General features: G+C 40.9%; 1 protein-coding gene across 1 annotated transcript; it reads left to right on the top strand.

Moving 5' to 3' along the window:
* The first annotated feature begins 1 nt into the window (after window position 1).
* Window positions 2-11951, top strand: LOC136431133 (probable ATP-dependent RNA helicase DDX56). Its single transcript, XM_066422390.1, has 16 exons — window positions 2-127; window positions 557-598; window positions 1589-1708; window positions 2093-2173; window positions 2343-2416; window positions 3463-3633; window positions 4311-4362; window positions 4721-4929; window positions 5257-5328; window positions 6644-6775; window positions 7168-7287; window positions 7751-7919; window positions 8337-8426; window positions 8635-8740; window positions 9202-9290; window positions 9546-11951. The coding sequence occupies exons 1-16, from the start codon at window positions 62-64 to the stop codon at window positions 9588-9590; spliced, it is 1638 nt and encodes a 545-aa protein (XP_066278487.1). The 5' UTR covers window positions 2-61; the 3' UTR covers window positions 9591-11951.
* Window positions 11952-13194: the final 1243 nt, after the last annotated feature.

Raw genomic sequence — 13194 nt, forward strand, 5'->3', positions numbered from 1 at the left:
GATGGGAATTTATGATAAAGTACATCTTGTATCCAGGTAGACGTGACGCACGTTCTTCAAAATGGCGGACGAAGTCGAAAAATCTCTAGCTTTCCACGAAATGGGACTAGACGACCGTTTGTTGAAGGTTTGTGGCGTGGTTTTGTAGAATCACGGCGTTTAGATTGTTTTGCTGGTGAGGCATGTCGCCCTGATACTCGCCTGGTTGTTTAAATTGCTGAAGAAATGAAGGTTTCGGTTAAGGATGTGGAAGTGGGGAGGGGGGCAGCTGGTGGCCACGCACGTGTTTTGATTTTCGCAGGATTTGTGCAGACAGAAAACGATGTAGTGCTTTGACTCCTTATGCCTGATTCAAAGAATTAAGTGGCATTACATGCTATTTAGTAAGTTTCTGAAAATTATTAATTATATATAGGTATAAAGAATATTGTCGTCTACTCGACCGGAAACTTTACTAAGTAGAGTAGAGAAGAGCTCCTTGATAGAACAACATGTGCGTATACTGTACTTCAAAATCTATAACATGTTCTTGCTTCCCTTGTTTATGAAATGACAGGCCATAGCTAGCCAAGGATGGCGCAATCCAACACTCATCCAGGTGAGACATCATCATAATTTATTTGAACTTCATAATTTTGAAGTATCTGTTTAACTTAAGTAAATAAGTTGTAACCAGTCTCCCCACAGGAAAATATGAACTTGATTTATCTTTTAACAAATTGCAACAAGCCGGTTCACGGGTTTAATTTGCCATGCAGAACATGATATGTATTGTGGGTAGTATGACAAATTTAAAGTTGAAGGCCCATGAGACATGTACAAAACATGTGTTTGAGGAGAGTCTCAACTTGAACATGTTTAAGAACCCACACTTAAAATTAAGGGTCTGCCTTGGTGTGAGTAGTTAGTTGTTATCCACTGTGTCTATAGCCTGAGTATACATGTAGGGCACAGTATTGGAGCCCATCCACCACGTTTTACCTCCCCAACTGAAGTTAGGTACCCATTTTTACACTTGGGACTTGGGTGGAGGGAGGAAAATTGTGTAAAGTACATGTTCCAAGGACACAAGGTCTCGCCAGGGAACGAGGGATGTCAGGAATGGAAACAACATGACCTTTCGATCTTGTGTCTGCTAGCCTAGCTAGCCACTTGGCCACTTGACGCCACATACATGTACATGTGCATGTACTACCCAAACCACAAGTAGTCAGCGAGATGACTGCTCAATAGCCATCTCTGTGTTACACTTGTGGGAGAGCAATAGCAGGGTGTCTAGTGACATGGCAGGCTGTTCTAGCATGTCGTGTCCTGTACAGATGCCTTTGTGCTACCATTTCTCGAGAGTTGGTCCTTTTCTTGCAATTGCATAGTCAGTGACGAGGACCATAGTACATGAAATGGACATTTTTTAGTCTTCCAACAACCAGCCAGAACTAGGTACTTATTTTTTCCTGAGTCAAATGGGGATAGAGGTCTAAAGTGCCTTTCCCAAGGGCACAACATTGGGGCCAGCGAAGGGTTTGAACCCAGAACTTTTAGATTCCAACTAAGTCAACAACCCTAACACAAGACCACATTGCCACAGGAACGAGCCATTCCTCTGGCGCTGGAGGGTAAAGACCTGCTAGCGAGGGCGAGGACTGGGTCAGGGAAGACTGCAGCGTTTGTTATACCCATCATTCAGCGCATCCTGGATGGAAAACAGGTGCATATTCTTTTATATAATCTTCAACTTATATGTGAAACATATTGGTTATGGAGCTGTGTACCTGAACAAATTTTAGTACAGGTACTGGTACATGGGTATCCGCAGACCTGTACCTGAACTACTTGTTTAGATAGTGCTTAAGCTTGATTTTCAATAAGGACAAAACCAATTTACCCCATTTTTATGTTGAGAGATAGGAAGGCTGTCAGAAACATCTTACTGTTTACACAATTACAAAACATTTCTAGTTGCTTGAGCAACTTTTACATCTTGTGTGTTAAGAGGTGAAATTAGTTCCTTGAGACTGTACATGCAATTTGGAGAAACTTTCTGTAATTTTGACATTTTTTTTCTCATTTATTTCTGTTCATTCTTACACAGGCAGCCAAAGAACAAGCAGTCAAGGCCCTTGTGCTGACTCCATCTAAAGAGCTTTGTAGCCAAGCTTACAAGAACACGGTGGTAAGTACAGTCCTTGATTCCTGCCGCCAGATCATCAACACTCCCTACTGTAGAATTAAATCCCTGCAAACATTTCTGCATTTACAGTAGATGGAATATGTGGCTTTTGATAGTTGTACACACATTGACGTTATAGAGGTTTGCACTCTGATTGGTTATCCCCTCACAGGCCCTGAGCAGCTGTTGTTCCCGGGAGGTGAGATGTCTGGATGTCTCTGGCACGACCGACATTACCTCACAAAGGTACGCAACTCACTGCTCTTTAGGGATACCAAGAATCAAAACAATCAGCTCTCAATCTTGTGTCTGCTAGCTATAGCTTAGCCATTCGGCTATTTGATGCCACATACATTTACATGTACATTTGTACTACCCCAACCACAAGTAGTCAGCGAGATGACTGCTCAATAGCCATCTCTGTGTTACACTTGTGGGAGAGCAATAGCAGGGTGTCTAGTGACATGGCAGGCTGTTCTAGCATGTCGTGTCCTGTACAGACGCCTCGGTGCTACTATTTCTTGAGAGTTGGTCCTTTTCTTGCAATTGCATAGTCAGTGACAAGGACCATAGTACATGAAATGGACATTTTTTAGTCTTCCAACAACCAGCCAGAACTAGGTACTTATTTTCTCCTGAGTCAAATGGGGATATACATGTATGTCTTAAGTGCCTTTCCCAAGGGCAGGACAATGGACCTACTCTTTACACTCCTAGCTAAGCAGTCATCCTCAGCTGAGGTGAAGCATGGTGTTTTTTCAAGTAGCTAGTGGTACTGCAAGGTGGCTTTGCTACGGCTTGTGTATTTAGCAGGTTCCACCTACTCTTTTTGCCAAGTGTGTTGGGTACTTTTAGGTGCAAAGGCTTGACACCATAAAAAGGTAAAGGTAAAGCAGTCATCCTCTATTGAGGTGAAGCATGATGCTTTTTCAAGTGGCTCGCATTTTTGGCCAAGCACACTGGGTCACCCCTACTCTTCTCGATAAGTGTGTTGGGTTCTTTTATGTGTAGAGGTTTGAAGCTTACGCCCGAAGCTCCCTCATACGCAGGGCCACAGGCTTTACATCACCATCCAAAAGGACGAATGCAATCCCTTACAACATGTCCGAGCTGAGCCACGGAAGTTGATCCAGATGGTGAAGCAGCGGGTTTGCGTTACCGCTTGCGCCACGGGGACATGTATGTACATTGGGCCACTAGCTTTACACCACCTGTCACTGCAACTATCTGAAAGGACGATGTGACACCCCAGATATCTACATGAATGAAAGATATGATGATTTATTTTCCAGACCGATGTTGATGGAGAAGCCTGATGTTGTGATCGGGACCCCCAGCAGGGTTTTGGCGCACATCCAGGGCGGGAACCTGGAGCTACAGGACTCATTAGAGATGCTGGTGATCGACGAGGCTGATCTAGTCTTCTCCTTCGGATACGAGAAGGATATCAAAACACTACTGGGGTATGTACTTAATATGTCACATATATATATGTCACAGTGGAGGTTCGGGAGAATTGTCCAAGGGGAGATTAGAATTCCAATCTGTCCTAGCACAAATTCTACCAGGACAATCTCCAATTCTATTCAGGAATGATTAAGATTACATCAAAATGTTTTGGAAAATAGACTTGAAAGTCTATTTTCCAAAACATTCTGATGTAATCATTAGAATCATTTCACAACTAACATTTCAGTCAATTTCAGCATAGATTTAGGTAAACATAAATTTACCCTTATTATTCCAGGTGAGTTACTTCATACTTGAGATATATGGCCATGACATTGTCTTGTGCCATGCTGATCATTGATCAGTTGTGCAGAATTGTTTGTACTACCTTTGTGATTGTTACAGGATGTACATGTACATGTCTTGTTTTTCGCACTGTTCTATAAATCTACATACATGTGAGTATTGTAAAGGTACAATATTTTTTATAGTTTGCTTATGCCACTAATGGCTCTAAAATACAACAGTTCTTGATTACATTAAGCCATTATTCAACAGTCGCTGCCTGTGCACCACTATGGTATTGTACAATGGCAATCTAAATATAATCAAGTCGCATCTTAATGCTATGCAAGGTCGTGTAGCACAGAATAGAATGTGTAGCTCAAAATTATGGCTATTTATCTTACAGACATTTGCCCAAGATCTATCAGGCATTCCTTATGTCTGCCACTTTGAGTGAGGTGAGTGTCATCAGTACATCATGTTTGTGTGTTGAAAGTAAGATGATCATATTTGTCATACTATGTTATAAAACATGTTTTAGACTTAAAGACTTCAATACTCCCCTATCCAAGTCTCATAGCAATGTTAGACTATCACACAAAAGAAAAGATTGGTGCAGATTGCTGCCAGTTTGCATCGCTTTGCGAATCCCTTTCACAATTTGGCGCAGTCTAGTGAGATACACGCTTAATCTGCAGGTTTAAGACATCAGAAGCACCTGCACAACTGCAATGTCATCTGCATCTTATTAATCATCAACATGTTTCTCTGTATATGGTGATACAAAATTTTTCATATGTTTCTTTCTGACACTAGGATGTCCAAGCCCTGAAGAAACTGATCCTCCACAACCCGGTAACACTAAAACTGGAGGAGTCTCAGCTCCCGGAGTCGGACAGGCTTACTCAGTACCACATCAACTGTGAGGAGGGCGACAAGTTCCTCATCATATACACCCTGCTGAAGCTACGCCTGGTCAGGGGGAAAACCATCCTGTTTGTCAACACCATTGACAGATGTTACAGGTAGGGAAATCTGACTGTAACATTGGGTGGGGGGCACCAAAATGAATCTTCTATTGCACCACATGGTTAAGCCATGAAAAACAATCTCTTCATAACATTTTCCTACATTTCAAACCTCAAGCCTGGGACAAAAAAAAATGTCAGTAGATGAGGCAAAACTTGGTGCAGCCGTTTTTGTCATCATGACAAGGTGACTTCATTATTTATAGTAACTGTTGAAAAATATGAGTGGTCAGAGTGGTATATATACTAGTACAGTACATGAAAATTGTTTATGTCAATCTCATAGACATCACATAGAAACTTTTCCATATTTCTGCCCCCCAGGTTGAAGCTGTTTCTGGAGCAGTTTTCCATCCCAGCGTGCGTGTTGAACTCTGAACTCCCAGTGTCCTCCAGGTAAGGGAAGAACCCAGATACACTGATGCAACAGAGATGACAGCAGGGAATTTGGTATGGGGGGCTAAGATATTACTGACTGATTTTTCCCGGCCCAACAATGTCCATAGGGGTCTGGGGGCATGCTCCCCCTGGGAAAATTTTCAAGCTCCACTCCCCCACACATTTATAAAGATCATACATTTGATTAAAGTAGTTAAAGTTGCTATGCTGTACCTGTGCTTGCCTAAATTGCTCTCAGGGCTCGAAGTTAACTATGTCCCTATGTCCCCGGGCCACCAAAATTTGACCCGGGACAACTCAATAATCAATTCGGGACATATTTGGGACAATCAGGGCTCCTGAGTGCCACTGTGCTCCTCCCTTGTGAAACTGTATACTGGTCCCACCTACTGTTTTTGGTGTGGTACTAGTCTTCTCAAAATCAATCATCATTTATCACTTAGCATAGTGAAAGGAAGCCTGTCCCAGCTAGGCTGTGGCACATGTCTGCTCCCCTGACAGCGGGTCAGCAGAGGGATGGTCACACCTCATTTACTTGATTAAGGTTTGCCCTGCAAGATTTGAAATCAAACATTTTCAGATTTATTCTACCTCCCCAAGAGCCACCGCATCAATGAAGTCTTTAAACTCTGCAGAATTATGCTTTTTCTTTTATAACCTATTAAAATACATTATTTCAGGTTGTTAACAATATTTCTGGTTGTTAACTTTGTTGAAACTTGTGTTTACTACTGAGTGTATATACCTTTGTATGTATTATATTTTTCAAATTTCATGCAATTTTCTATTTTACAATACACAATTTTGTATATAACTAAAAAAAAATATTCTAACACAGACTGGCTTGGGCTCAGGTCCTGACTTGAGTATAGGTCCAAACCTGAACATGAACCTCTGGAACTGAATGCAGACCCGACACTAAGTTCATATCTTTGGCCCTGGTTGGGACACTTCGGGACACTTTCGGGACAGTTGAAATCCACTTTTGGGACAATGTTGGGACAGTAGGGGAAAAAGTTAATTTCGAGGCCTGGCTCTGCTCAAAACTTACTGAAGCATGCACACTACATGTAAATTCCACATGGTACAATATGAGAGAAAAATACAGAATGACTTTTTGTGGGTGTAATGAGCTTGCAGTGAGTGACTTACCCTGAAATTGCAAACTTGAAAATACACAAAATATTGCCCATCCAAGATTTACAGTATTATTTAGAAGATAAATGTGTTGTCCATGCACATGTGCATTTAGAGATTTTGTTTGTGTGTAGGTAATGAGGTTCATATCTATCTTTTTTTTAATCTATGATAGATGTCACATAGTGAACCAGTTTAACCAGGGGCTGTACAACCTGGTGATAGCCACAGACGAGAGTGCACTAGATGCGGAGGACTCTGGTGTCAAGGAGAAGACTGGGAAAGCCAAGAAAAAGGCCAAGAGATTGTGAGTGGGACACTTCTTAAATGTTTGCATTTCAATGGAAAGTTTGTGGCCTGGTTGGGAAAGGCACTTGACACATTTACATTTCTTCACTTGACTCAGGTAAAAATGAGTACCAGTACTACCTAGTGCTACCTTGTTAGATATGCGGTGTCCTATTGGATTGGATATAAAGCTGAGGTGCCATGTTTGGGGGGAAAGACACCTTGAGCAAGTTAAAGAACCCACCACACAGTCACTTACTGAAAATAGTAGGGGTCCATCCGGGTATGCTTTATTTGGGAAATGTAGGATGGTGAATAGAAAGTAATGGAGCTCTTTTAAACAAGAAACAATGATTTTTAAGTAGTTGAGTGCTTATTCTAGCCTTGAGAATTTCAGTATTTGTTTTACAGCAAGAAGAAAAAGGACAAGGAGTACGGAGTTTCTCGTGGTATTGATTTCCAGTTTGTGTCCAACGTCATCAACTTTGACTTCCCAACACAGGTGGACTCCTACATCCACAGGGTGGGCAGGTGAGGTGGTTGAAATATTTTCATGCATTGATGATTCAATAACATTAGTAGCATGCGCAGTCCAGTTATTAGTGACCCTGCCTTCGATTAAGAAGTCGTAAGTTTGAATCACGGTTATTGTCGCTCACTCGACATGCATGCTACTGGAAAGGATTACAGGATGTTAAGCCATGGTCCACTGTTCATTGTGCCTGTCGAAAAGAACCATGGGAATTTCCCTGATACAGTGAACCTGTAAATGCTATGATATTTTTTGGTAGGTCCGCTTTCAGGGTACCGACTCAAAGTAATAAATGAATGAAACCTTTCATGTAAGTTCATTAGTCTACTACTTAATACATACATTATATTTCCTATGTGGGCCTAATTTCTTTCGGGGGGTTGACTGAGCTAAAGTAAGATGATGATAAGATTACGACTGTTAAAAATATATACTAAATAGCCTTCTCCCTCCTGTCTTTAGGACAGCACGTGGAGACAGCCAAGGGACAGCGCTGTCCCTAATCTCGGCAAAGGAGCTGTCCCTGCTGCAGCAGGCTGAGGCAGCGCTGTCTGGAGACACCGACAACCCTGTCATCAAGCCCTACAGGTTCAAAATGGAGGAGATCGAGGGATTCAGATATAGGGCAAAGGTAAAGAATATCCAGTAGAATAACCATCAAATTGTGTGCGTACATGTGTGTGTGTGTGTGTGTGTGTGTGTGTGTATGTTTGTGTGTATATGTGTGTGTGTGTGTGTGTCTGTGTTTGTGTGCATGTGTGTGTGTGTGTGTATATATGTGTGTTTGTGTGTGTGCCTTTTGTATGTTTGTGCGTGCGTGCGTGTGTGTGTGTGTGTGTGTGTGTGTGCTGTGATTTCACCTAGGTTAGCTCAGTCCAAGTGGTAATCATGGGTGTGCTGTCATCACAGAAAGAAACCTGGAAACCCTATTGTACACACAAGTGTGTTGAGTTGAAATCACCAACCAGCTTTGTCTTTACGACAGCATTTGAAACCAGTCAAAATAGCTGCTAGTTTAACAATGCTCTATACTATTCATGTTTTACAGGATGCTCTGCGTTCAGTCACCAAGACAAGTGTGCGAGAGGCCAGACTGAAGGAGATAAGATCAGAAATCTTGAACTCTGAAAAGCTTAAGGTGAGTTGAACTTGAAGGTAGAAAGTTCTCCAAAATTGTATGTATACCTTTTCCCTTTCCATCTTCTTTTAGAATGTGACACATTTTCCAAACTGGCTATGGGACTACACTTGACCATGGATTATCTTGTATGTCAAATCTGATTAATTTGACCACTAACATATTAGCTTTGCAACAAGACTTACAGTGTATTTCTTTTTGGTTGTAGTCATACTTTGAAGACAACCCCCGGGATCTCCAAGTCTTGAGACATGACAAGGCCCTGGCAGCATCGAAAGTGAAACCCCACATGAAGAACGTACCTGAATATTTAAGTAAGTGTATGCATGGGTGGGTTGGTAGCTTTACATGTGTTACAAGCCTGAAAACCTGTGCTTGATCATGTTTTGCTTTCAATGTATAACGTGGTTGAGCTGCAAAGAATGGTCCAGAGATAGTCCTTGGTAACATGGTTGTTTCTTCCTTAGATGTTACAATTCTTTCAAAGGGTTTCCTTGAAATGTGTTTTTTGTTCTGTTGTCAAATGAAAGAGTTTTAACATTGTAACTGAGAGTTGTATCCACTTTTGATTTAGTAAGGAAATTCTTTTTCTTTTCTTGTTGATGATTTTTGGGACTACTGTGTTACAAGGAATACCTGTGATCTTAATTCTTTTTTTTTGGGTTATTGACAAAACAAAAATTCTTGCCAACCAAATAAAAGTGCAGTTTATCAGGTGTCCACTAGGGGGCGCACCAGAAGTGGTTCCCTTACAATGTTGTTTTCTTCATGACAGTGCCTCCCAGTATGAAGTCCAACTGTAGTGTGATCACCAAGAGGCCACAACATGTTCAAGGAGGGCGCAGGGAGCAGAAAAGACACATGGTAGGACTTTCTCATTCATACCTCTGGGTATTAAATTGCAGCTTTACTGAGTTGAGTTTTACTTTAGGCCTGGGAATATTTTAATGTTGTGTTTTCGATTACGGCCCTGAAAAAATAAGGGTCTGTGGGTAGTGATTTCTCTCTTCTTTTTTTCCTTTTCAGATTTAGATTTTTTTCAGATTTCCACTGCATTTTACAACGTGTTATTGTGGTTCAAATAACTATTCCTAAAAAGATGATTTTTTTGTCTTTCAGAAGAGAAAAGAAGACCCACTAAGAAGTTTTAAATACAAACAATGAGAGAGTTGAATCTATCTAGCTGTGTTATCTTGTACATTATCTGTAAGATAGACAATTGTAGTTATGGATAGGGAGAACCTGTGAAAAATTAAGATGGATCAAATTTTATGCAAAATATAGAGATATGCCAGTTAATTTTTGTCATAAAATGTAGCAAACTGCATGATTGTGCAGTTCCTAATCCTATAATATTATGGTTGCCTTTTCTAGTTACTGTAATTCTTTGAATTTTCGTGGTGGTGTTACTGGGAACTTAATACAACCTTGAAAATTGTTGTATCTATCATATGATTACTATATAGTATGTGAGTATACTACATGTATATAATAGCACTATAATGGCGAATCCACATGTAAAACCACTGCGAACACTGCGAATTAAATCATCGCAAACTTAAACAGTGTTTATAGTATCTTCATTTTTCAACAGGAATAAGAATGTTTTGTTTGGAAATTTGCATACTAGGCACATTTTCACACTTTGAAACCCCATATATCCATTCCACATTTTGGTTGAGGTAGTAACTATACTCAATAGTGTTACTGATGATAGAATCTAGCATCAAATTTTTGAAAGTTTTTAACTTTCACCAACAAAATCAATCTGTGCACCTGCCTAAAAGTTTAGCTTTTTGGTTGGTCTTTATAGCTAACCTTTTTAGCTCTCGATGGGTGTCTCATATTTCCCTTATAATTAGTCTATCTACATTGTGTATTTGACTGTTGGGGCACTGCAGAAGATCTGGCAACCAGTTTTCTCCAGCTTTCTCCCTTTTCTGTCAGGGCTCCAAATTCATTCTTAGGAATAGATGCACTGGTGCGCCCAATCTAAAAATTTAGGTGCACAGAAACAATTTTGGGTGCACAACATAGTATGAAGTAAAATGCTAGCAAAACCTGACTACAAATTCACAAACCGTTCTGTTTCTTTACAGCTTGAATCTAAAAATTATATAGCTATAGTCAATATTTCACACAAGTAATACATCAAAGGTCTCAGTATTTTTTCTGACACTTTTTTGACACTTTTTTGGTCCAGTCTCTACTATCTTCACAAGTTTCAGCAGCAACTACCACTATCAGTTATGGCGCAGCAAGGCCCAGAAGTCGTCATCGTGATAATCAAAAGCAAGGGAAGCATCAGGATAAGAAAGTAACATTTAGTAAAGAGGGATCAGAAAACGTAGAAGATCAGAAAACGTAGAATTTAATGACCCGGTCTGCGTTGCTGTTTTAGACAAAGATGAGATCTTTGTGGCAGATTGTAGGAACCAGAGAATTCAAGTCTTCAACATGTGGGGAACATTTATCCGACAGTTCCCAACAGTCGTGTCAGGTGAGCAAAAGATGGACCCACAAGATGTGGCGACAGATGGGGAAGGAAACCTGTGGGTGGTGGGCAGGGCAGAGTCAGCTGGGTTTGCTGTGCGGTACTCTACAGGCGGTAAAGTACAGCAGACGTTTGAGATTCAGAAGGCAGGATGGGGCAGAGGAGTTGCAGTGGGCACCAGGAGGAACCACATCCTCATTACACAAACCACAGGGGCAGAGAACAACCGACATGGTGAAGTGTTGGTGTCTAGGCTAGATAGGCCATCCGTGTGTGAGAACTGTAGGTTACACACACAAAAGATATTCCTTAGTTTCTGTATAAGCCTGCATGGGATGGGTACATGTACATAACCGTGGACAAGGAAGGAAATATCCTTGTGTCTGACCATGATAAACACTGTATCTATGTATACAGTGAGGCTGGAGAGTTTCTGTACAAGTTTGGGGGTTTGGGAAGTGGTGAAGGTAAGCTACAGGGTCCCTTTGGCATATGCTTAACCTGGGAAGGTAACATTGTTGTGGTAGACACTGTTAACAGCCGCGTGGAGCTGTTCAGCAAGACAGGGAAATTTCTCAGGCACATTTCTACGGACATGATGCGTCCGCTAGCTGTTGCCATGACATCAAGGGAACAGCTGGTGGTGACAGATGATATAGACTGTACAGTTACTATATTTCACAAATACTGAACCGATGTGAGGTGATGATTTTTAACTTTGCTCACATGTTCACTGATACAATGTAGATGACATGATTTTGCAACTCTCAATTTATTCAGTCAGGTAGGCAAGACTATCATTTTCATATAGTTTCAAGTATGAAGAGTACATTTGATGATATCAAAAATATTCTGTATACTAGTGTACAAATAATAGTCCCTTTACCTTGTAGCCTACAAAAATATCTAGGTGCACCCACAGTCAAAAATGAGTGCTCAGTTCCAAGTTCAGGTGCACAAAAGTGTGAACTCAGTGTGAAGAGACGCCACTTAAAGTTGACCTCATGGATAAAAGATCACATTGAACTTGAGCAGCTGTGTATCGTTGTTTATTTCCCATTCTTTCAGGAAGATGTAGTGCCAACATTACAGCCCTTAAGTTTCGCACTGGTCCGGTACACGTCTGTGTGTGGATTAACTGTGATGTGAGAAACTATTGCCTCTGTAGCTTACCAGAGTAGGGTTCTTATACTGTAAATGCAGACATGTTTGCGGCGGTTTTATTTTCGCGGTGAACTCTTTACAGCAAACTTAAAACCACCGAAAAAGGCTGTTCCATTGTGTGACTGTAGCGCTACTATTGTTTCAAACACGAACTCAAAACCACTGCCAACACTCCATTTTCTCCCTATCGTGAAATTAAATCCCACAAACATTTCTGCATTTACAGTACTTCCCAGCATAACTTGCAATACCCATTCCACAATACACATCATAAATGGCTGACTGTGACCAATAAGCATGTTAACTTGTCATGTTGCATTTGACAGTGCAATAACTGCAATTTGAGAAGTAGATTTTATTCTCTAATGAATTGTCAAAAGACTTGAGTAGTCCACGAGACTGTCTGACTTGTGATAAACACTTAAGTAGACCATCTCGGCAAATATTCACTTCAAATATGTTGGCCAAACTTAACGATACCACTGTGTTTTCCATTTCCATTGGTCCACCAGCCTGACTTTGCTCCCAGAGACTCGTCCGACTGACCAGCCTTATTAGTCTGTTAGATGACCGTATTGCTAGCCGGCTCTGCTGACCTTCCATATATTGGTCAATAACATGCAAGCATCATGAGCTGTTCCTGCACAGTACCACTGAGAGGGTTTTACATGCACATGTATCTACTGAAAAATAAAAGGATCTTGTCGCTGCAAGTACAGATGCAAACAAAATATATCATTTAAATTTCAGGCCAGTGAAAAGTTGGTTCGGGCCAGAAGATTTTTTCATGTACTTGCCCTATACATGTACATGTATATGGCCAGCAAACTTGTCCAACCCTGTTTTACCCCTAGCACCATCACACCCAACATTTTCTATTGTCAGCTAGTTTAGATTTGTAAGACAGTTACATGTAACATTGCACGTAACTTGAGGTCCTTTGCCTTTGCGCACCCAAATGGGCTCATTGTTTGTTACAGAGAATTCTTGGAATGTTTATATGTTTTTGGTCTAAACAAATTGAACGCACTTCTGTCACAAAAAGGAACATGTCTCCCATAACAGACAGGTCATTGAACAGAATTGTTTAGGGGTTGTGGATACATGTAC

Source organism: Branchiostoma lanceolatum, chromosome 3 (genome assembly GCF_035083965.1).
Source record: "Branchiostoma lanceolatum isolate klBraLanc5 chromosome 3, klBraLanc5.hap2, whole genome shotgun sequence".
NCBI lineage: Eukaryota > Metazoa > Chordata > Leptocardii > Amphioxiformes > Branchiostomatidae > Branchiostoma > Branchiostoma lanceolatum.

What these genes read in the sequence shown, in the direction of transcription:
- LOC136431133 (XM_066422390.1), top strand. Translation starts at nt 62, where the DNA reads ATGGCGGACGAAGTCGAAAAATCTCTAGCTTTCCACGAAATGGGACTA. An exon ending in GCATCCTGGATGGAAAACAG is followed by an intron (nt 1,709 to 2,092) that starts GTGCATATTCTT and finishes ATTCTTACACAG; the next exon opens with GCAGCCAAAGAACAAGCAGT. An exon ending in ACCGACATTACCTCACAAAG is followed by an intron (nt 2,417 to 3,462) that starts GTACGCAACTCA and finishes TTTATTTTCCAG; the next exon opens with ACCGATGTTGATGGAGAAGC.